The following is a 24,329-nucleotide window of genomic DNA, read 5'->3' on the forward strand; positions in this document are numbered from 1 at the left end:
CTGTTCAGTCAAATAAAGAGTGTGAAACCTTTCTGTGTTAATGAGACCCATAATATCAAGAACATATTAGCTGCTCATCACTCTTTGCACCAACCTCTTGTTAGGATGCCTGGGTCGTTGGCCCAGGGTTTTTGAGTTTATTATATTTATCATTTCTAGTCTTTGGTTTCTTTGAGTTCTGTCTTATGGTTTATGTCTCTGTGTTCTCTAGTTGCTCTGTCTCCCCTGTCAGCTGTATCCCCTTGTCAAGTTCACGTCTCTGTGTTATGTTTCCTGTTTTACTTTGAAAGTCTGTCTCATGTAAATGCGTCTGGTTTTGCTTCCCCTGTTACGTTAGGCCTGATTTGCCCCAGCTGTGTTTCCCTCCTGTTACTCATTCCCTGATGGCGCCCTCTGTGTATTTAAGCCCTGTGTTTCTCTGTGTCTGTGTCGTGATTTACCCTCATTTATGCTGTGTGTTCTGTCTGCCTGCTCATGTAAGTTTATTTGGTGTTTTGGCAGTGATGGGCAGATGAAGCTTCATGAAGCACTGAAGCTTTTCATCCAATTGGTTCACCCCAGCACAAAGCTTCTTGAAGCTTCATTTGCTCTAGCAGGACACCTACTGGACGTAAAAATATTAGTTGGCATGAATTTGAAGAGTGTGGCATTTTGCACACAGCCTGTAAATGTCAACAACAAAAGGAGTGTGTAAAACATGTATATTGTAGTGATGCAGTATACTGTGTATATTTATACTGGCAGTATGGAAAATGATCATTTGGACATGCTTAAATGGAAATGATCATTTACTGTGAGGTGAGGTGTGGTTGGGGGTGTGGACAGTGGTTGTGCTTTTGTAACGTTGAGGTATGGACAGCTACACACTGAGGCTTTGAGCCTCAGTCCTGCCTGTTCACATTTTATTCTGTAAAAACTAAAATTTTTATGACCTTTTTAGTGGGGAGAACATAGCTAGGATTTAATGATTTAACAAATCTTTTGAATCCTTTGTCCTCCACAATGCTAAATGGCTGGGAGTCCTCAATCACCATGCTGACCAGGTCTTCAGCTATTGGAGATTGTCTTTGTCTTTCCTCAGGAGAACAAAGCACAAATATAAATATCACACACGTAACTTATTACAGTTGTATAATATTGTTATATCATTTAGTAACATTACTGCATGCTATATTATCATTGCATTTGATGGCTCACCTGGTCTTGCTCCACAATCGGTGTTCCCTTATTCTCATGCAAAGCTCTGTAGTGCCTAAGCATGGATGAGGTGTTGTTGTTATATCCCAGCTCCCTGGCACATAGCAAACACTTCACCTTGTACAAAAGTAACGACAGCTTAACATAAATTGTATTGCACCATCAGTATCATGAAAATACATCTTCTGTAGAAATTTACATACCTTGTTGGGAGCAATAAGATCAAAATGTTCCCACACAGGGGAGGACATCCTCCTCTTCTTAGCTGGCTCCATTCTCTCCTGACTTTCTCTCCTCACTCTCATAAACCTCCAAACTGTCTCCAAACTCTCTCTAACCGCAACTCTCCATCAAACACCCACATTTTGATTGAAGTCTGAGGGTTTATATCGCTGTCATATCTCGCGGCAAAGTTCGAACCGCTTCATGAACCAGTCACGTGGTACAGCCGGGCAGCGAGGCTTCGGACGTCATCATTTTCAGCTCCTCCCATAAATGAAGCAAGCCTCGATACGCGCATCGCGGAAACGCCCCCTCAATTACTCGACATAAGCTTCGAAGCCTCGATACAGAACATCATATCACTACTTTTTGGCTTTTTGTGAGCTTTTATTGCTGGAGGGCAAAACGTGAGTTTTGAAATACAGTTTTGCCTGCCGTGAGTCTGCACTTTGGGTCCTATTCCTGCCTGCACACAGAGACACCTGACAGAAGATCGCGACCAGAACATGGACCCTGCGACTCTTCAGCCTTTGAGTTTAACGCTGAGATGGAGCGGATGATTAAGCTTCTTGACGGCATTGCCCAGTCCAAGGATTTAAGGACCATGGCGGTTGGGCTAAGCGCAGTAGACGCTGTCATTCGGAGCAACCCTCGGCTAACTCAGCTTTCTACAGACACTGTGCTGGGCAACTCCATAGCTGCCTGGAGGGAGCAAGTCCGGGCTGGCGAGCTTGCTCTCTCTATTTCCACCTCCACTTCTTTACCGCTGACCCAGGACAACACACTCTCCACCTGCCTCAACGCTGCCACGGACTTCTTCTCCTTCCTCACGCCAGCCGGGACCTTGTTCGCCTGTCCTTTCGCCTGCCTTTTCCCTGGCGGCTATGTGGTCGGAGGATGAGGAGGTCGTCTCCATTTCTCCACCGGTTCCCTCTTCCAGAAGGAAACATCGCCACCGCCACTCCTCTCCCCAGTCATCTGTTCTGCAACCTGGTCCTGCTGGAGGGTCCGAGGGGCCCGTCCAGCCTTCTGCCTCCACTGGAGGGTCCGAGGGGCCCGTCCAGCCTTCTGTTCCCGCTGGGGGTTCTGGAGAACCGCACCAGCCTTTGTTCGCCTCCGCTGGAGGGTCCGAGGGGTCCGTCCAGCAACCTGTCTCCGCTGCAGCGCCACCACCTGCGGCTCCCACGCCGTCGCCTGCAGCGCCACCCTCCTCATCTGGTCCAGCCTCCTTTGGTTTCTTTGAGTTCTGTCTTATGGTTTATGTCTCTGTGTTCTCTAGTTGCTCTGTCTCCCCTGTCAGCTGTATCCCCTTGTCAAGTTCACGTCTGTGTTATGTTTCCTGTTTTACTTTGAAAGTCTGTCTCATGTAAGTGCATCTGGTTTTGCTTCCCCTGTCTCGTTAGGCCTGATTTGCCCCAGCTGTGTTTCCCTCCTGTTATTCATTCCCTGATTGCTCCCTCTGTGTATTTAAGCCCTGTGTTTCTGTGTCTGTGTCGTGATCTACTCTCATTTATGCTGTGTGTTCTGTCTGCTTGCTCATGTAAGTTTATTTGGATTTTTGTTACGTTTTGCCCTCCAGCAATAAAAGCTGAGTTTTGAAATACAGTTTTGCCTGCCGTGAGTCTGCACTTTGGGTCCTATTCCTGCCTGCACACAGAGACACCTGCCACCTCTCTGAACAGTCTCGTCAGTTTGGTTGATAAAATGAAGCCATTGTTTTGCCCATTTGACACTTTAGCAACTTCACTGTTCAAAAAGGTCTCACACACCATTTACTCTTAAGGTAATGAATAATCCTTAAATGTGTCCCTCCATATTTTAAACAGGCTGTTATTCACCCCCTTCTAGCCCCATGTTGACCCCTCCCTCCTTGAGAATTTTTTTTCCTTGTACTCTTTGTCATATATTATGTTCATTAAACACTTCAAATGATTTCTAAAGCTCCTCCAGGAATATCATCAGCAAACATCACCAACTGCTCACATCCTACACTCAAACAAAATGAAACGTTGACTTTAATTACAATTATTTTGTCAACAGGTTCCACGAAATTACATTATGTTAGTTTAAAGCAAAAACCTTTAGGTCATCTAATTTTAAAAAAACTCCTTAGGATTAACAGGAGATATTTAAGACTACCTAAATCAAGTTGTGTTGTATGAACATAAATGATGTATTTACAGGTGAGATAGTTTAGATTAATTTTTAAGCACATTTCTTATTTGTGGTAGTAAAATGTGAAATTTAAGTTAGATTAATTCAAATATTATATTTTCAGCCACCTTGTGCTTTACTAATTAGTTTCACATAAATCTATTTTGTCAGCAGGTTCCACACAAATGAATTAAGTACATCCAACTTATTTGGAAAAAAAAGAAACAGCAGCTTGGCGCCAAAAACAACGTTTTTAAGTTAAATTTGAAGTCTTGCGCATGAGCAGGCCCAAGCCCTGAAACCTTGTTGTTCTTTGCAGTTTTATTGCAACTGTTTTTGCATTACTGCCACATTGTGGATATACGAAGTATATCGATCCTAATTAACTTAAATGTTATGCCATCAAGTAACACATTAGTATTCTGTACACACAATAATAGACACAATTACGTAGACTTAATTAGAAAAACATATTTTAACTTACCAAAAACATATATTTTAAGTAAAATGAAAATAATTAATATACACTGAACAATCCACCTCATTCATTCTTTTGAGTGTACCATCATGTCTCCAGCCTTTTCGCTGGCCTTCTATAAAGACAACAAAAAGGAGATAGAATATAAGACTCTGAAAGGTCTTATACCAGTGGTTCCCAGACTTTTTTTGCTGGCCCCCCCTTTGTTTTACAAGAAAAATGTTCGCGCCCCCCCGCGCGTGCACACGCACTAACACATCCTCCAACCACACACGCCCATATTTTGCTCCATTGCGGTTTATTTCACACCTCAAACATTTAGTAAATAATTAAGCAAATACAAGTAATCTGCAATAAATTACAGGTAGTAAGAAAATAAACTACTAACTCTTTTACGCTGTGTCCACACCTACACGGGTATTTTTTTTTTGGCCTGTCCCGTTTGGCTCTTTTGCATCAGAATTGTTGTCTAAAGGCAAAGAAAGATGCCCAACGGATTTACTTTACCAAACTGACCATCCCAGCCTTGCCATAATGGTCCATTTGATTCACCTTTTATTGTTTATTTTATTTTCACTTACTGAATACGGGACAGACTTGACTGGGGGAAAGAAGGAGAGAAAGAAAGAGGGAAAGAGAAACAGCTGAGAAGAGGGACGGGGGAGAAGGGCAAAAAACAAAAACCAACAGAACGGGCAGAGAAAAAAAAATGCATATATCAATCACCTGGATCACCTGCTGAGAAAGAAAAAAGAAAACAAGCAGAAGAGAACAAGAGTAATAGAATAAACAACATCACAATGATATATGGGAATATGACAGTAAATATTAAATATTAAACATTATTGTGCAGCACATAAGATCAACAGAACACAGTGTGCTTTGAGGTAGGAGCCAAAAAGGGTGTAGTTTGTGGGTGTGATCACCCGTGTGTACACCTGTGAGCATGGACGCGCTTGTTTTTGTTTTTTAAAAGGTTCCTTCATGTAATAATCTGCTAGAGGGTGTGGGGGGGCCACAGCCCCGTCCTCCAGGGCATGAAGCAGGTATGGAGGAGATCAAAACTCCAGACATCCAGAGGCCCCCAGAACACAAGAGACCAAGGAAGACCAACAGAGGGGCAGCTGCGCCACTGTCCCAGAAAGAGCTGAGGAGAGTCCCAGATGAGGGCTCACTCAGCAGCCGCGGAGCAGAAACCAGGGGGAGTTGCAGTGACGCGCCCGTGAGCTCCGCCGGCAGCCAGCTGCGCCTGAGTGACCGAGCCCCAGGCCGAGAGGCCGGGGGCACCCCACCTCCGAAGTGGCCCGAGCGAGCCCCAGGCTCCAGGCCCCGATAAGCGGCCGCCAAGGAGTGAGCCGGTGTGTACCTGGACGCCCACCCCCAGACACAAAGAACCACCAACGCACCGACACCTGAGGGAGTCCGCCACCGGCAGGGGAAGTGGTGGTGGGGGGAGATAGACCTCCAAACCTTGGAGGGCCTGAGATGTCCCCAGAGAGGTGGCGCCTGACACCCAACCTGACATATAGACACAGACATACAGGCACACACAGATACAAACATCCATTCCCACCCTCATGCTCTCATATGCACTTACTCCACACTCAACCAACGTGGAGACAGACATAAAGAGACGCTGTACACACGATCACACTCCCCAAGCGTACTCTACAAACCGGGTCTAGGTACCCTTGCCCCTGGAGGGGGGAACTGCACCCAGACCCAGGTGGTGTTACCCTTTTCCCTGCGGTGGGGGGAGGCAGACCGCCCTGACTCCGCAGCAGCAGGGAGGCCCCACACTCCAGACCGCAGTCGGACGGCCAACTCCTCCTCCTAGCCCCCCGCTCCAGCAGGTCGCAGAGAACGGGGGTGAGAGAAGACTCCAAACCTCCCTCCACCCGCTCATTGTAGTGTTGATGCATGTGTGTTCTAAGGTGCATTTAAAACCCAGGAGGGCTTGGAGCTACCTGCCAGAGAGCAGCAGGTAAGCGCATGGTCCCTCCTGCTAGCCCTCAATGTCTACGTGTATTTAAAATTGAGAGGTGGGCAACGACGCCAGGGGTGGGGTGTACACCCTGATGGTACTTTGGACTCCGTGTATCGTGCCCACCCCCAAGATCCTATATGTATGTGTAATGAGAGTGTGAGTAATGTGAATGTCTAAGTTGTGGGATAAAATTGAGGCAGAGGCAGCCAGAAGGGGACGGGGGGGGGGGGGGGGGTAGCCTCCTCTGCACCCTGGTGACATACCCCTACTCCAAGGTCCTGCATGTGTTGTGGTGGAGCGGGAAGAGGGAGGCAGCTGGAGATGGGGAGGGAAGGAAGGGAGGGGCAAGTGACCCCTCCCTGGGGCCAGCTCCCCCGCTGACCCCAGTAGGCACCCCCATACTCCGCGACCCGCCAGGGAAAGGGGGCCCAGGCCCATCCAGACCGGGGCCCAGCGCAGCAGCGCCTCCCGGCCCCACAGAGCCCGGGACAGTCCACCCAACCCCACCACAGAGAAAACTGCACCCACCCCACCATCCACTCATCTTCCAGACTACATAAGACAATAAACACCCAGGCTGAGATCTTCCTCCACCCCTCCTGTATCTCCCCCTCCTGCAGAGAGAGTTCCTGAAGAGAGGAAAGCTCCTGCAAGATGTGACAATCTCCCCCACCAGTTGAAGAGCCCCCCAGGTGGCTCGATGCACCGGCGGCACCCTGCGCCAGGGCTGGGCCCCCATGCACCCACCCGCCCACAACCCCGGCAACACACTAACCAGGACCCAAGCCCCCGAGGCCCGGCCCGGGCCCCAGCCCAGAGACGGAGCGCCCCCAGAACCTCACGCCTATCCCGGACCCACCCAGGGGCAGCCAGGCTACCAGGTCAGTAACCCACGTCCGTCAGCACAGACCCTCCCCTAGCCCCGCTGCACGCAGCCGCGAGGAAACAGTCACCTGAGAGCCAACAGAGCCCCCCAAGGAAGATGCCTCCGGGGAACCCCCCGACGCCCTAAGCCTGTCCCTACCCCCACACCAATCACAACAGTGAAGGCGGGACCAAACTATGCCCCCCACCCCCACTAGGTGATGGAGCTGATCAAAGGAGCCCAGAGCAATTGATCTGATGTGGTGGCAGAGGCTGTATCAAGACTAATGTAATCTAATAGATAATTTCTATATTGGTTAGAATTAAGATTATTTTTATTTTTCCAGTTCATGAGGACTGTTTTCTTGGCTATGCATAGGGCAGTGAAAACCATATGGGCGATATTCTTTTCTGAAGTGACATTATCTAAGCTGCCCAACAAACACACTAAGGGGGAAGTTGGAATGTTACATTTCAGACACTTCGATAAGTCTTCACATATCTCACGCCAAAACTTCTGAACTGGTGGACAGAACCAAAGAGCGTGGATATAATTGTCCGGTGAATTGGTTTGGCAGTGTGAGCAGTTGTTGGTAGACGTAAAGCCCATCTTGAACATCCGATGACCTGTATAGTGCACTCTATGTAATATTTTGTATTGAATTAATTGAAGACTGGGATTTCTAATTAGATGAAAGGTTTTTAAGCAAATCTGAGACCAGAAGTTTAGGTCTAAGTTAACTGATAAATCCGCTTCCCATTTTGCAATAGGAAGTGATATTGATTCATCTGTTTTAGAAAGCATTCTGTATATTTTGGATAGTAATTTGGGGGGTTTAAGAGTAAGAAATTGAACCACACTTGCTGGTGTTTGTAGTTCAACTTGACCTGGTTTAAATTTCTTTTTTACTATGGATTTAATTTGTTGATATTCTAAAAATCTTTTCTTGTTGATCCCATATTGTGTAACTAGTCTGTCAAATGAAATAAATTCTGTTCCTTCTAGTATATGTTCTAAATATTTGATTCCTTTATCACTCCAATCTGAAAAGTTTATCATATTATTGTTTTGTAATATGTCAGGGTTGTTCCAGATAGGTGTACGTTTGCATGGGATTAATGAAGACGCCGTCAATTTTAGAAACTCCCACCATGCTGTCAGAGAAGAGCTGATGTTGATGCTTTTAAAGCATTCATGTCGTTGGATGTTTGAGCTGATAAATGGTAGATCTGAGATCTCTAGATTATTGTGCTTGTTCTACATCTGGCCAAGGTTCATCTAAGAGGGTGTGTTTTAGCCATCCTGAGATAAACTGAAGCCTGTTGGCTAAGAAGTAGTGCTGAAAGTTAGGCAGTTCTAGTCCTCCTTTATCCTTGGTCTTTTGTAGTGTTTTTAAGCTTATACGTGGGGGTTTATTTTTCCAAAGGAATTTGGACATACATGAATCTAGAGATCTGAACCAATCTTGTGGCGGTTTAGTTGGGATCATTGAGAATAAATAATTTATTTTTGGTAAGACCATCATTTTTATAGCGGCAACCCTTCCCATGAGTGATATGGGTAGACATTTCCATCTAGCCAGATCATCTTCTACCTTCTTTAAAAGTGGGATATGGTTTAATTTAGTTAGATCTGCAAGCTTGGGAGAAACATTAATACCTAAATATTTTATATTTCCCGATTGCAGTGGTGTAGAAGAGGAATTATGGAGGGAGCAATTAATCGGTAGGACTGTAGATTTTGACCAGTTAATTGAGTAATCTGATATTCTTGCAAAAGAGTTTATCAATTCAATCACCCCAGAGATATTGGTTTGTGAATTTTGGAGAAAGAGTAACACATCATCCGCATAAAGGCTGATTTTATGTTCCACGTTCTTGCATTTTATGCCCTTAATTACTGAATTCTGTCTGATTGCTGCTGCTAGTGGTTCAATAAAAATTGCAAACAGTGAAGGGGAGAGTGGGCATCCCTGCCTGGTGCCCCTCAAGAGACAGAAGCTGGAGGATGTCTGGTCATTTGTTCTGACACAAGCTGTTGGAGAATTATATAATATTTTTAACCAGTTAATGAAAGAGGATCCAAAACCAAATTTGTGTAAAGTTGCAAATAGAAATTTCCAGTTAACTCTGTCAAATGCTTTTTCTGCGTCTAAAGAGAATATTGTAGTTTCTAGGTTTTTACTGTATGAGTAGTCTATCAAATTAAGTAATCTACGTGTATTTGTTGATGAGTGCCGACCTTCTATGAAACCAGTTTGGTCAGGATGAATTAAGAGGGGGGTTATTTTCTCCAGTCTCTTTGAGAGAGCTTTGCAGATTATTTTAAGGTCTACATTTATAAGGGATATTGGACGATAGCTTGAGGGATATACAGGGTCTTTGCCTGGTTTTAGCAGGAGATTAATGTTTGCAGAATTCATATTTGATGGAAGTCTGCCCTTTTCTTTAATTTCCAACAACGTTCTGTAGAAAACTGGTGCTAAAATCATCCAGAATTCTTTGTAGAATTCTGCAGGAAAGCCGTCTGGACCTGGAGCCTTATTATTGGGCATACTTATCAGGGCTTCCTGGAGTTCACCTGGTGTCAGTGGTGAATCCAGTGCCATTGCTTGAGTGTCCAATAATTTTGGAAGAATTATGTTGTCCAAAAACTGATCAATTTCTTTTTTAGATGGGTTTATTTGTGGTGAATACAACGTTTTATAGAAATCCCTGAAAATGTTGTTTATTTGTATCGGTTCATATATTGTGTTCCCAGATGAATCTTGAACAGCACATATAGTTGTTTTTTCTTTATTTATTTTTAGCTGGTTTGCTAGAAATTGACCGGATTTATTACCATGTTCATAATTTTGTAGGCGTAGTCTTTGTACTAAGAATTTTGTTTTTTTAATCAATTATCTCATTTAATTCTAGTTTTGTTTTGCGTATTTTGTTCAATGTTTCCTGATCTTGGTGGGACGCGTAGGCTTCTTCTAGTGATTTGATGTTTTTTTCTAATTCCTGAATATTTTTGTTTTCTTTTTTCTTTTTATGTGATGAGAAAGAAATTATTTTACCTCTCATCACAGCTTTCCCTGCTTCCCATAGAACAGAAGCTGATGTTTCGGGAGTGTCATTATAGTCCAAATATGAAGTCCACTCTTTTTTAAAATATTTAATAAAGTCTTCATCTTTAAGTAGTGATATATTAAATCTCCAGTTTTTTCTTGGCGTAGTATTATTCTTGTGCATTAGTGTTAAAGATACAGGACCATGATCGCTGACAGCTATAGGATGAATCTCAGTGTCTGAAATGTCGCTCAGCAGTGAGCTGCTGACCAAAAAATAATCCAGACGAGAGTAGGAGTGATGGACATGTGAGAAAAAAGTATATTTCTTACTGGTGGGGTGAAGGGAGCGCCATGCATCGCAAAGACCAAAGTCGCTCATATACTGTTTGATTATATACACGGGTATTTTTGAACACGCAGCTGTTTCGTCCATGTAAACGGCGTTTCGAATCACCGCGTTTACGTGTGGACGAGGAATACAGAGTTCTTCACGCAACGTCAAAGGTATGAGCCTTTTTTCACGTCACGCTGTGGCCACATTATTGTTTACATGAGATGAATTGCAGGATGGCAGATAGAGACAAAATACTGTTAATCTGACTGTCTGCAGGTTTTACACGCAGTTACTGTCCCTCCATTTACAAAGGCAGAGGCGTCACGGTGTGATTATTTTACTGTAGTTGTTTTTTTCCTGTGTAATAATATTCAACATTGCTATCAATACATTTTTCAAAAAATGCCTCTCTGTGCAAAATGGGTTCAAAAACATAAACAATTGTAGGATCCTGTTTGTCTGTGCACCTAAATCCCAGTAGAAGTCAGTCTGGAGGAACATGGTCATGGTTCTGGGCCATTTGAGCCAGCATTTTGAGGTTCTTATATTCCTTGTGTAGCTTCTTGTCTGTGAGATGCCCGTTGGGTCTGTCCTCTGTGTCGCCAGTATGTGTCTGTCATGTCGTCTGTGTTTACATCCCTCCCTCCATGTCTCGTCTCCCTTGACTATTTCCATGTTTCCCTCTTTGTGTCTCCTTCCTCTGTCTCCCCAGTCAATCATGTTCTCATGTGCGTTCCTCTCTAGCGACCTTAGTGTTTCCTGTTTTATTTTAATAATAATAATAATAATGGATTGCATTTATATAGAGCTTTTCGAGACCCTCAAAGCGTTTTACAATGCCACTATTCATTCACTCTCGCATTCACACACTGGTGGAGGCAGCTACAGGTGTAGCCACAGCTGCCCTGGGGCAGACTGACAGAGGCGAGGCTGCCATATCGCGCCATCGGCCCCTCTGGCCATCACCAGTAGGCGGTAGGTGAAGTGTCTTGCCCTAGGACACAACGACCGAGACTGTGAGCCGGGGCTCGAACCTGCAACCTTCCGGTTACAAGACGAACACCCAACTCTTGAGCCACGATCAAGAGATTCCCGTTTTGTCAGTCTCTCGTCTCGGGTTCAGTGTTTGGCTTCCCTGTGCGCCCCAGCTGGGTTCCCATGTGTTTCTGCTTCCTTCATCACACCTCTGTGTATTTAGTGTGTGAGTTTTTCTTTGCTCTCATGTGTCATATTCAGGTATTCATGTGTTCTGTGTCCAGACTTCATGTTCCCGTGTTTGGTGTTAGTTTCCTCCTACCCTTTGTCTTGTATTGTAGTCATACTTCATGAACAGCAGTAGAAGTGACTCTGAGCTCAACCAGCAGGAAGTGAGCAGCAGCTACATGCTGTGGTTAGTGTCAGGAATGAACATGAAGGAACGCTGTCAGAAGGCCAGATTAGCAGCCCAGCTCACAGTAACAAAATCTGAAGGCTGAACTGATTTGAAAACATTTAGAGCACTATGAAATAAAAAGGAGAACTATTTTAAAACAGATTTTAAATTCCAAACGGATCCTGATCTCCTCACCTCTCACTTGGTTATTTAAAGAAAGTAGTGTCTCTGTCCCAAGAACACTCAGGTTTGAGTCATCACAGTTCAAATGGCTGAAACATTTCCCTCCATGATAAATACAGAATACACGTTTAAACAAAATTTAACAACAAAAAAAGTCCATATTTAATGTTTCCAGATTCACTGGTGTTATGAAATTCATCTAAAGGCTTTTTAACCACAAATCTTTGTTCATTTAAACTTCAATGTATTGTATTTTATGCAATATTCTCTGATGTCGCTTTTCTTAATGTAACCACATGTAGCAATACAAAAAGGACCACCACAGCACCACACCATCACACAGTGTAACGGAGCGGAAAGGCTGATTATGTTTCCAAGATGGTTTGTGTTTTTTAAAAGGAAGGAAACCTTCCTCAAAGCGGGCAGAGCAGTGGAGCCGCCGAGGGAAAAGCACACGATACAAAAACTGTAGAATTAAAAATATAATTTATTATATTTAAATAGTTAAAAAGGTAAAATGAATTAAAACAACCTTGGCCAAGGGAAGACACAATAAAAATCAATAACACACAACATTAAAAGTCCAGTGGGATCCACCACGGCCTAAAAGTCACAGAAAACTAAGAAATCCAGCGTAGTAGTCAGAGAGGGAAACCCAGCGGAGTCCTCGCCTTCCTCCCCGCATTCCACGTCCCGGTGCACTGAAGGAAGGGAGGGAGCGGCAGTCACTATTCCTTTGACAGTTTACTTTATAAAAAGGATAAGTCAAAGACTTACCCGGGTGGGCAGAGCTCTCAACTCCGCCCGCCGCTTCCTTAAACTGGAATCGGTACCGCTGTCTCACTGCTCCTGTTCTCTCGCAGTACACAAGCTGGCTCTTATCGTTATTGCCGTCCGACTGCCACTGTCTCGTCCCCAGTCGCTGGTCATCTTTTCCTCCCCAGCCGCTGGTCATCTTTTGCTCCCCAAGCGCTGGTAATCTCTTTCTCCTCAGTCGCTGGACATCTGCTCCTCTCCAGTCGCTGATTGTCTTCCTCTCATCGTCTCTCTCTTTCTGATCATCTCCCCTCCGATCATGTCTCTTCCTCTGTCTGTGTTGCTCGCATTCTTCTCGCATTCCCTGTCCGTGTCCCTTGTGAACACCGGCTACAACCCTTTTATGTGTCATTGAGCACTCTGTAAATTACCTTTTTTCTCTCAGGTGTGTCCAATTAGTAAAAACGGGAGAAAGGGCGGAGTCTCTCCAGGACAATTTGCCGGCAACTAAAACATGCAAACTAAATAAAACACTGCACAAAAATATAACCAATGCATGCAATATAAAAAACAAATATGTACACTTCACATTAAAATACAGCACAGCAAAACAACGTCCGTCCTTCCCTGGATGACAACAGCACCACACCATCACGCAGCACCACACCATCACACAGCACCACACCATCACACAGCACCACACCATCAGGTATTTATTTGGGAAAAAGGACAAATAAGATTACAGATTACAAATGTTGTTTCTGTCATAAAACCTAAACCTTTGAATTGCATGACTTTCACCGTTGAAATACCTCCAGGTGCACACACACACACACACACACACACACACACACACACACACAAACATTTTTCTCCTTGAAACTGGAGACAGGATTATAACCCAAATTCCACAAAGAGGTGAGATTATGTGTAAAGTGTAAATAAAACAAAACACAATGATTTTAAAATCACAAACACGTTTTATTCACCATCGAACACAGAAAACATTGTATGTTCAAACTGAGTCTCAGAAAACTCAGAAAAGTTGAGATGGAGGAAGCTGACGAGGCTGATTGTCCAGAGATGGTCTTTTGGGCCTCAGCTGACAAACACAGGCACGAGTCTGTCATGGCTGTTACGGGCTCCTGAGTTCGCTGTCTGCAAACAGAGTAAAGGAAAAGCCAGGCGACTGTGCTCCACAAACACTGTTGTCTTCTCTGAGCCAAAGCTCATAAGGCTGACTGAAGCAAACTGTTAACGAATACTGAAATTCACAGTGAATTCTTGAAAGTGAGTTTTCAAAAACGTGGTGACACTCCTGGGCCACTCTCACATGTGGTGGGCTCCACAGGAGACGGACCGTCACAGCTCTGAATGCAGGCCTCAGTGCCTACACTCACTCAAAGCTCCCTGTGTGGGTTCTCTGTGGGTACTCCAGTTCTTCCCACAGTCCAAAGACATGCAGTTAGCGGGATTAGATTAACTGGTGATTACACAAGAATGTGAAGGGTTGTTGTCCCTGCAGGAAGAGGAAGGGGAACTGAACAAATGTGGCTAGTCCCATAAAATGACGCCCACCAAACTGTCAAATAAAGATTTTATGAGCGTAGCATGATGTCCAAGCATCCTTTAGTGGGACTACGCACAGACCAGCACCATGCACATCACTGGCACGCTGTTCCCTGAATTATTACCCTTTTAATGATTAAAAATGAGTAGTCAGTGTATTGATTATTTTGTGTTCTGTCATGGAGTAAGAAATGAGAGAAATGCAAAGGCAGTCCTCAAAAACAAGCAGGTTAAATTAAAAACTCGATTTTAATTAGTTTGGATTCCTCAGGGAAATGTACAACACCACAATTCTTCAGTCGCTGCTGGATTTAATCTCTTCATGGAATTTCATCGTCATCAAATCCAGTGTTCAAACTGCACGACATTACTCTCATTACTAAGCTGTCACAAAAGAAACACCCATGATGGATAAAACTAAAGAGCTCTCTCAAGCGCTTCACAAGCTTCTTGCAGCAAAACAGCCTGATTGCTCTGGTTACAGAAGAACCAGGTCCCAGTGAGCACTGTTGGGACCACAAAGACCTGAGCCAGTACAACTGTTTCCAAGTAACAACAATATTGTTTTTCATCTCATTTACTTGGTCAAAGGCTTTCTCTGCATCAACACACAGTATAAACTCTGGCTGCACAGAGGGAGCTGAGGACAACAGCCACAGCACCGCGTCTTCCTGTGATAAAAGCAGATATGTTTTTTTAGTTTGACATGTTGTATTACCACAATTGATCTAAAATCAGACAAAAAACATAAAATCAGAGTAGAAACAAGTTTTTACTGTAAGAACCACAAACATGTTTAATGAATCACAACTTGAAATAGAAACTGTACATTTTAAAAAACTATGCACAAGTTTTAAAACAACACAGTTACATGCAGCTATTATTAAATTTATTTTTATTTTTTAAAACCTTTTCAAACTTTTTACAGAACAGTCAGGTGTTCTCCACCGAATACGTTTTTGCTTTTGCTTGCAACAGGCCTGGAGTGCCTGGGCGTGCTGTTTTTAGAAGACTTATTTGTATAGTATTCAGGAAAATGATAACAGTACCCTGTGTCGCATATTGACTCTGGGTACTGTTGAAACAACCTCTGTGCATGGAGAGTTTAGGTAGCTGCTCTGCACTGTGCTGCATCGTTGTGGGGTCTACTTTACCATGTTTCACGTTGAATGTGGGAGAAGAAACTAATGTGGTTAGGAGGGACTTCTCATTAAGAGCTAGTTACTGTCATTATAAATGGCCTGGATGACAGGCCACTCCAAATAGTTCCAGATTATCCAAAGTTAAGAAGAGACAAATGTCATCTACTTTGTGCAGAGAGTATCAGTTCATACATATTTAACATCCAGTTCTTTCTTCCCTAATGGGCTTCCAGATAGATGAGCATTGCATTCATCAAACACACGTTGGAGGCCTGTCATGGTGCAGGGCCAGTCTAAATGCTGCCTCTAACCAAAAAGGCATAATGAGTATTTGAATCTGTTACACTGACTGTAGTATGGAATAGGAATAGGTCATGGATGACAATTCAGTTGGTAAAATACTCTCTGTCCAATTTGAGGATGCACTAAGATAAAGAATTTGCACTTTTATTTATAATGAGCAGTGTTGGGACTAACGCGTTATTAAGTAACGCGTTACAGTAACTACGTTATTATTGCGGTAACGAGCACGGTAACTAGTTATTATGCCAAAATCAGGAACGCGTTACTCGTTACTGGGATTTAGATAGGCTCGTTACTCGTTACTTCGTGTGGTGGCTATCGCGGAGCTTCCACAGATTCAGTAACATTAGCAAGTGGTGGAGGCCAGCAGGTGGATGAAGGAAAAGAGACCTGAGGCGGCCGCCGGTCCAAGTGTGAACTGAACTTCAGGTAAGAAGTTATAACCTGCAGTCTCTCTGGGTCAGATATAAACCAAGTTTAGGTGGAGTTTATTTTCGTTATGCTGACTTTTTCCGTACTGCGTGCTAGCTAGCATGACGGAGTTTCTATACAGCTGGGTGGTGCTATGATGTTACTGATGTTGAACTTTATTTTGTTCATAAGTTATTAGAGTTGCCAACCGTCCCGTCTGGTATTCAGAGAAAATATTACGCGTTTCTTATTGAGGTGAAAAGGAACAGTTTGTCCCGTAATTCAGCTACAATGAAAAAGACACAAAGCTGGAGTTATTCTGTGTCTTTGCTGCACAGCTGCCTCTTCTTCTTTCATTCTCCCCCCTCCCTCTCCTGTTTCTACTTCAATCATGAAACTGATCAATGATCAGCTGATCGGCTCTCTTGTTTGTTTATCGCCCACTTTGCGCCAAAAGAGGAAACCAGCGGATAAACAACAGCAGCACGTTTAAGCTTGATCAGCTGTTGTTAGGGGGCGGATCTAGCAAAGTGTTGCCGGGGGGGCACAAAGAAATACTTTTCTTTCTTATTCTCATTTAAAATGTCTCGCTTTTAAAAAATAATTATCTGAGTCTTACAACAAACGATTGATAGATTGATGCATATATACCATCAAAAAAGTGTACATCACTGTCACAACAGTGTTTGTTTTCATTCAAAGGCTTTATGATTTTTCCTATAATGGCGGCCGGTCTCTAGTCAAAATGCCCGGGCTGATTTATTTGTCCCAGTCCAGCCCTGTATGCAGCTCATCTGCAGTCTGGTGTTGCCTACATCTTCCTATTCAGAAGGCAGAATTTGTGAGTACAATCGAAAGCACCACGACTGCAGTTTTTGTGTTGGATGTAAAAGGCGCACATGACGCTGTGACGTAGGCTAGAATCATGGCAGCAGTCAACGACGGTCCAGGCGTGGGATTTCTCTCGTGGAAATGTGCACATTATCTTTTCCTTTCTATTGGTAGGTGGCACAGTGCACTGTGGCAAGTAAGCAAGCTAGAAGACTGGCAAAGTTATGGAAGCAACACATTAACAGGAGAATTCTGAGTAAAACCAAAGTTACTTTCCCTAGTAACTAGTTACTTTAAAAGTAACGAGTAACTTGAAGTAACTGAGTTACTTTTGAGAGAAGTAACTAGTAATGTAACTACGTTACTATTTTAAAGTAACTTACCCAACACTGATAATGAGTACATAAATAAATACCCTGTTACTAAATTCTGCTCACCACAGTCTTTTTACCAATACAAGTAAAGATATTGGCAAATCAGGCATCACTATGGCTCTCGTCTGTGCCGAGAGTTGCACCTGATGCATGGACTCTCTGTGGTCCATAAACTATGTGCAGATCAAGTTGAAAATTCACAGCAGGCCAAAACGACCCTTAGGCTACTGGTCCTCTGATGGCCAGTCCACCACTGGTTATATGCATGTGACAGCACATTGCAAGGTGTAAGCTAGACAGCTGACAGGAACAAGTGCCCAACTAGCTTCAGCTCACTGTGTGACTATAGCAGCTCAATGTGAAGTCTAAAAACTCAGATCAGCATCCACCATGTTAGGAGCAGAGGGAAAGAGGCACAGGCAGAGTGATGCAGAGAGAAAAGAGGGATACGAAGCTAGTTTGCATGTGTGTGTGAGGGAGAGAGAGGACATCAGCAGATGGCATCAGTGTCTGTGAGGCTGCAACAAGAAGAAGACGCTAGCAGGAGAAAGAGGGAGGAGAACGTGTTTGTCGAGATACTTGGAGGCTTCAGGACGATACCTTTTAAAATTGAACAACAGAGCCGGGTGAGCCAAGTTATTTAGTGCGTCATTGAAAAATAATAACAGCCTACTAATTAAAAGAGGTAAGCCGGGTAATTAATTTCAGCTGTATCTATCACAACTGGTATTTTTCACATGATAAGGACTTTTGTTATATCCCAGTTGTTCGTAATTGTTGTGATATTTTGCACAATGAGATTATGATGTTTCATATGTGTACAGTCAAATTTTCTGCTAAAAACCCAGTTTTTTCCTAATTTGGGGATTTGTATCCTCTAAGGTTTGAAGCCTTGTATCTAATTTTTCTTTCCCCACCATTAACGTGCAGGACAGCATGCTGACTTTGCCATTTGATGAACAGTCCTCCAATCAAACCATCAGTTCAGTAAGGATGAGTTGGACCTCTAACAAATTAGTCAAATTGATTAAGCCAGAGATTGACAGAGCCCCAGAGGAAAGCCTTGATACCAGGAGGGAGGATGAACTGAGGGATGTTGAAGTGAAGGAGGAGGAAAGTGAAGCAGGAGATCCAGCTTGGCTCAGAAGAAGGGCTTCTCAAAAGATGAAACTGAGCTACTCTTGCCTGGACCGGGTTCGACTACGACGGATTGAAGCAAATGCGCGGGAAAGACACCGTATGCATGGACTTAACAATGCATTGGACAGCCTGAGAAAGGTGGTTCCCTGTTATTCCAAGACACAAAAGCTGTCCAAAATAGAAACCCTCCGCTTGGCCAAGAACTACATCTGGCTTCTCAGTGAGATCCTGAGCACTGGCAAAAGGCTGGACTTGCTCACATTCGTTCAGACTCTGTGCAAAGGTCTCTCTCAGCCAACCACTAACCTTGTCGCTGGCTGTCTCCAGCTCAACACCTGCAGCCTCATCTCACAACCCGACGAGGAGTCATTGTCTCTGTACGCAGCCTATGATCACCATCCTGGTCCCGAGGCTGGGGGCTCCACCACAGCGGGTAGCGGTAGGTCTCTGCGGCCCTTTGGCTCTTTCTGCAGCCCCTTTGAGTCTGTAAACGACAGTTCCTCTCCAGACAGTTCTGGTTCTCTGGATATGGGGACTCTCAGCCCACCCTTCAACTTCAGTGGGCTTTTCACCCTCAAACACGAGGAACCGGTCGACTACCGAAGTTGTCACAATGGTCTCCGCTATTGTCCCATCAATCAGGCCTCCAGCTCAGACCTTGGTCCCTATGACATCCAACTCCGGGGACAGTTTTACCAGGTGCAGGGGGAATTAAACAAGCCTTTCCATAATTAATAAACAGCATATAAATGGATGAGTTCTTAAGAAGTTCAGTAGTGCCAACAATAACAGGGAAAAAGCTAGGGTTTGTGAGTGCATGATGAGAAAGTAGTAAGTCATCTTCACTGAACTGTCTGCGGACGACAACCTGTAATGTGACAGACACAGACGGACACACACACAAGGAAAACATGCAGAGTTCCATAATAATAATAATAATAATAATAATAATAATAACAATAATCTGTTAGCTACATAATGACTTTTTCTTCTTGTGGGCCAAATCGCTGAGGGTTTTACCCAAAACACATGAATACTTTTAAAATATCAGGGCATTTATCCAGAACTTTGCTCCCTGAACAACCCGTTCTCACTCCCAAAGCGTAACATTTTACGCTAGGTGACAAATCGTCACCATATTACGTTTTCGGCTACCCACCACGTTCCTAAATGACGACCTCGGAAAAAGAGGAAATATGAGAACCGTCTGGACTGAACCTACACATGTTCGCTCTTTTTCTTCAAATCGCTTAGAAACACGCTATTTAACATCATTAAAGTCCTGGTTAAGGTCAGGAATAAGGTTATGGTCAGGGCTAGGGATAAGGTTAGGTTTAGGGCTGGAATACAGGGCTGGAACGTCTATTACCGCGGGAGCGTCATTGCACTGGATTCCAGCCATAACCCGCCGCGTACCATAAGAACGCCGAAGGTCTCCTTTCGCGTTCCTCAGGAACGCCGCGGGACGTGACAAAATGTCGACATGTTACGCCTCAGGAGTGAGAACGCTCTGCCCTGAAACTACATTTAAATTGAATGCACGGCCGTTTCCATGGTGTTTTTGCTGCAGCTGGCATGCTGGATGAACAGAACAAATGTGGTGTGATATTGTGATCCTCTCTGTTTTGCTTTACATAGTAAATTATTATAAGGATGTCAAATGCATTTTGTGTGTTTCTGTAACTCCACTTTGTTTGTTTTAGCAGCTGCTGGGTGAATGTTCGATGGTGAGCTGTTGTTCTGCATTACATCTTTACCACATTTGTCACAGCTTTGTTTTCACTGACAAATACATGATGAAAATAATATTCTGCTGATAACAACAAGTCTCTGTTTCATTAATAATGTTTGGATTCATTGTGTTACACAATGATGAAAGTGTCAGTGTTTCAGCAGCTTTCCAGAGCTGACTTCAGGCAGGTATATACTGTGTACATGGACGTGTATGCTATGTTGAACTATGTGTACTATTTACTATCATTTAAAGTCTTATTATGTTCCTTGTGATTGATGTTGTGATTTGGCACTGTGTTAAATGTAATTAATTTGGCCCAAATAAATGTAACAACAATAGTTACTGTTTACTTCAGCTTAGCATTAACAATTATATTTGAAGTATTGATTCTTGAACTCTGCAGATATTTGGCAGATTCGGCTCCAGTGGTCAAAGAGAAGATTTACATGCACAGGCAGCACTTTGAGTGAAATGTAATTGTTAACTGGTGCTGTTAATAAAACTCACACATCATAATGAATTGCATTTAAAGCAGTATGTGACTAATGTCAGATGTTACAGTGGTCATGCACTAAACACTGACGATAAACGTCTTCCCAGCTGTTCACATGCTCAGTACATTTAATGAACAATTTCCTCTTCCTACAATTTTTACATTACAAATTCAGCCCCAAAGGACATTGGTCCGTCTTTTTCACAGCAGATCTTCATGGACTGATGGAAAATGTTAAAGCTCTGATGTGAATTACAGTTAGAAGATGCAGAGTTTTCTCTGTTATTAAAGCAATGAATTGAACTTGTGATGCATGAAGCTAGTCGCTGATAGAGGTTTCCAACAAGCTCCGGAGTCACAGGGTGACCAAAGCAGCAGGAAGCTGAATATTGCCAGGAGCATTTTAATAAGAAAGTACTCAGAGGCCCTCGTGGGATGTGGCTTAACAGCCAGTCAACAGGTGATTTGCATTTTATATCCGAATCACTTTGGGATGACTCGATATATCTTCCATGACCTCTGGACCCAGAAGACGCCATCCTGTTTCTGTGGTTGGCACTGTCCCACCTTTTGTTTTGGCAGGATTGTCGTGTGTAATCCTGTAAAGGTTTAGAGAAACACTGGGATACTTACTGTTATACATTTAAACTACTTCCTGTTTCAAAGCTCCAGTTTCCATCACACATCCACCCATCCATGCATTCATCTCATCATTCTTCTCTTCTGTTTTAACTTTTCAATTTTAAGCAAATGCCACACATGGAAGCTCTGCACTGTTTTCTTTTATTGCTTCTATTTTGTGATATAATTTTAATCTTGTGTCTTTGCCTTAGAAAAGCTCAGCTATTCTTTTTGTTGTTATAACAACTTAAATATTTATCCAAAAAAGGGGAAAAAAGTTTGCTTTGTCTTTGTTTATCATGGACTGGGAAACCCAGCAGTACTTTAACTACAGGGGAGTAAGAGCCTGGCTTCATTAGAGGGGTGGAAGTAATATCAATCATCCCACTGGTCTGGGATCAGATACAGCACCAGGTCATGTCAAGAACACCATGTCCTGATATTTCAAACTAATCAATAGATTAGCAGCAACTGTAACGCAGTATTTGATCAATCGATCAATTTTATTTATATAGCACTAAAAACAACAACTGTTGACCAAAGTACTGAACAATAAAATAATCAGATAAAATTTAAAAGTTAAATAAAATGAAAGAAAATAATAAGAATAAAATAATGACAGACTCAGACAGAATTAAAAGCCAAAGAGTAAAAATGGGTCTTTAAACGAGTTTTAAAAGTATCCAGTGCTGGAGAGGTCCTGATATGTAGTTTATTCCACAGAGCAGTCACAGCAAAAGCCTGATCTCCTCTGTGTTTTAATCTGGACCTGGGGACAACTAGAAGCATTTGGTCCGCAGACCTCAAACATCTTGCTGGAGTATACCGATTTAAAAGATCAGAAAGATATATAGGAGCTAGTCCATGCAATGTTTTAAAGACAAGTGTCAAGATCGTGTAGCGAGGTGAGTATAGGGGATATGTGCTCTTGCTCCCACGTGCCAGTCAGAAGCCTTGCTGCAGCATTTTGAACCAGCTGTAGTCGGCCAATAGATGACGAGCTAACACCAGAGTAGAGGCTGTTGCAGAAGTCGAGGCGAGATGACTCACGGAAATCGCACGGCCCGTGACAATTCTGTTTATCACAGTCTTTGAGTTGATCTTCAGAGGAGCAAGCAGGTAGTTAACGGTTAAGTTCACATCAGGCCAAAGGCTTCCACCGCCAAGGACACACATAAATGAAATATGCTGATGATGGCCCCATGTACAAACAGGCTCTTAAAGTGCTCGGTGAGTTGTTCACATGGGGATAACACCACCTTGGTGGAGAGTTCATTCTGCAGTTTACTGAAAAGCCGCTACAGCGCCGGTGGAGGAGCTACACTGGAGACCTGTCTGATGACTGATGGGGAAGGCAGCCAGAAGTGTGGTGCTACCAGAACATTCTGCAGCAAGTGCTGTTTGTGTTTATTTGTTTTATCTTTGTCTAACATTTAAATTTGTTTGATGATCTGAAATATTTAAGTGTTACATACCCCCCCCCCCCACACACACACACACACCGCTGTACATGCATACCCCAAATAGCCTCCGTTCTCACGCTGTGACCAACCTCTGACATACCACAGAAAGCGAGAGGTAATGAACTCAAGGCTGTGGCAGCTTTGAGCCTCTACAAGTCTTTCACAGATAACTATCACATTTGCTGCTCTTACACAAAGTACACAAGAGAAGACCCCTGTGTAAGTGACCTAGTGGCTGTCACAGCGTGTGGCTGGAATGAATGACAGCAGAGATCCCACTGAGCCAACACAGCAGCAATAATGAACGTGGGACTCATTGAGCATATGAGCCTGTGAGAGCTGTCGGTCTGTAAAAAAGGACATAGTACAAGAAATCCCAATTTCAGTTCATTGATTTAAAACGAGGTAGCTGAAGAAAATGATCCACAGCGAGGTCATACCTAACAATAACAACAGAAACCCCCACTGGGCAGGAGGCTCCTTATTTTGGGCTCTTTCAGAACATATCTGAGAGTGAGAGCAGAACACAGGAGACACGAGGGTTTGCAATGAGGAAATGTATCAACAGTGAAGAGCTATTTACAGGCACAGTGTATTTACAAGGCAGGACGTGTATAGAAACGCAGAGCCAGGACGTTATCAGAAGCCAGACTGGGCGGCACGGAGAGAGACCGAGAGGCGGGATGCTGGGATGTAAACCAAAACTTCAGCCCCAATAAAGATGATCTCCACGGGTGAGCAGGCACACAGGCACTCCTGAAAGGACAATGCTCCGACACTAGACATGCATCGCGCTGCTCCTTAAGAACGCTTCTGATGAATGCGTCTGGTGAAGAACAGGTGTGCCAGAGGCTCAGTGTAGCCCCGCCTACCTGTGCCAAAAAAGGAGACACAAAACCAGACAAAGACAAAAACAGCACACAACAATAATCGGGCTCCTAATAACATCATGTCCTTCTGTTTATTCAATGTGTGAGTGTTTTTCAGCTTTGAACGATGTCACTCAGCATAAGTAAATTCAGAGCCACCTGTAGCCCCTCTGCATGCACACACCACCCCAAACAACAACGGTGTTGTGCAAATTTCATTTTGTTTGACTATAACTAGCTTTCAGTAATAAATGCTAGTAATTAGTAATGTTAGTAACAAACGTAACTGTAATATTTAAAAATAATAACAATATAATAATGTTCTTACTAATAGCAGCAACAGTAATATTTACCATGACAGTGGACTTGTGCACTTCCATCTGTCAGGAGGCCTTTTAAAGTAGTTGCACATACAAAACCCCTGATATCATCTTGATGATATCATAATGATTTTGTTATTTATTAAATAAAATGTCATGTTGTTTCTCAGCCAGAAAATTGTGTAACAACAAAATGGTGTGCACACTTTTCCTTCTGTCAATCTTTGATCTGATTGGTTGGCTGCTAGCTGTCTCTTCGGGCCACAGATGATCCAAAAGGCCCATCTGGCAGCCTTCTCAGGGTGCTGATTAGTAATGGATACAGTCCACTGTATCCTTCCCACTGCCTGTAACAACTCCCTTGGGTGTCTTGTACATGCCACCCACTTACAAGCTGGGCACATGGCAGGCCTTTCTGAGAAGCTTTCCCCCAATAACCACCGACACACATAAAA

General features: G+C 43.5%; 1 protein-coding gene across 3 annotated transcripts; it reads left to right on the plus strand.

The window, feature by feature from the left end:
- The first annotated feature begins 10,443 nt into the window (after positions 1-10,443).
- On the plus strand, positions 10,444-19,493 carry LOC113029167 (neurogenic differentiation factor 6-A-like). 3 transcript variants are annotated; one of them, XM_026179853.1, is made up of 2 exons: positions 10,444-10,462; positions 18,164-19,493. In XM_026179853.1, the coding sequence occupies exon 2, from the start codon at positions 18,170-18,172 to the stop codon at positions 19,106-19,108; it is 939 nt and encodes a 312-aa protein (XP_026035638.1). In that variant the 5' UTR covers positions 10,444-10,462; positions 18,164-18,169; the 3' UTR covers positions 19,109-19,493. The 3 variants fall into 3 exon arrangements, with proteins under 3 accessions (XP_026035638.1, XP_026035636.1, XP_026035637.1); XM_026179851.1 differs by lacking the exon at positions 10,444-10,462 and adding an exon at positions 17,586-17,859; XM_026179852.1 differs by lacking the exon at positions 10,444-10,462 and adding an exon at positions 17,792-17,918.
- Positions 19,494-24,329: the final 4,836 nt, after the last annotated feature.

Source organism: Astatotilapia calliptera, chromosome 9 (assembly GCF_900246225.1).
Source record: "Astatotilapia calliptera chromosome 9, fAstCal1.2, whole genome shotgun sequence".
Taxonomy (NCBI): domain Eukaryota; kingdom Metazoa; phylum Chordata; class Actinopteri; order Cichliformes; family Cichlidae; genus Astatotilapia; species Astatotilapia calliptera.

What these genes read in the sequence shown, in the direction of transcription:
- LOC113029167 (XM_026179851.1), top strand. Translation starts at nt 17,731, where the DNA reads ATGGCATCAGTGTCTGTGAGGCTGCAACAAGAAGAAGACGCTAGCAGG. An exon ending in AAATTGAACAACAGAGCCGG is followed by an intron (nt 17,860 to 18,163) that starts GTGAGCCAAGTT and finishes ATTAACGTGCAG; the next exon opens with GACAGCATGCTGACTTTGCC.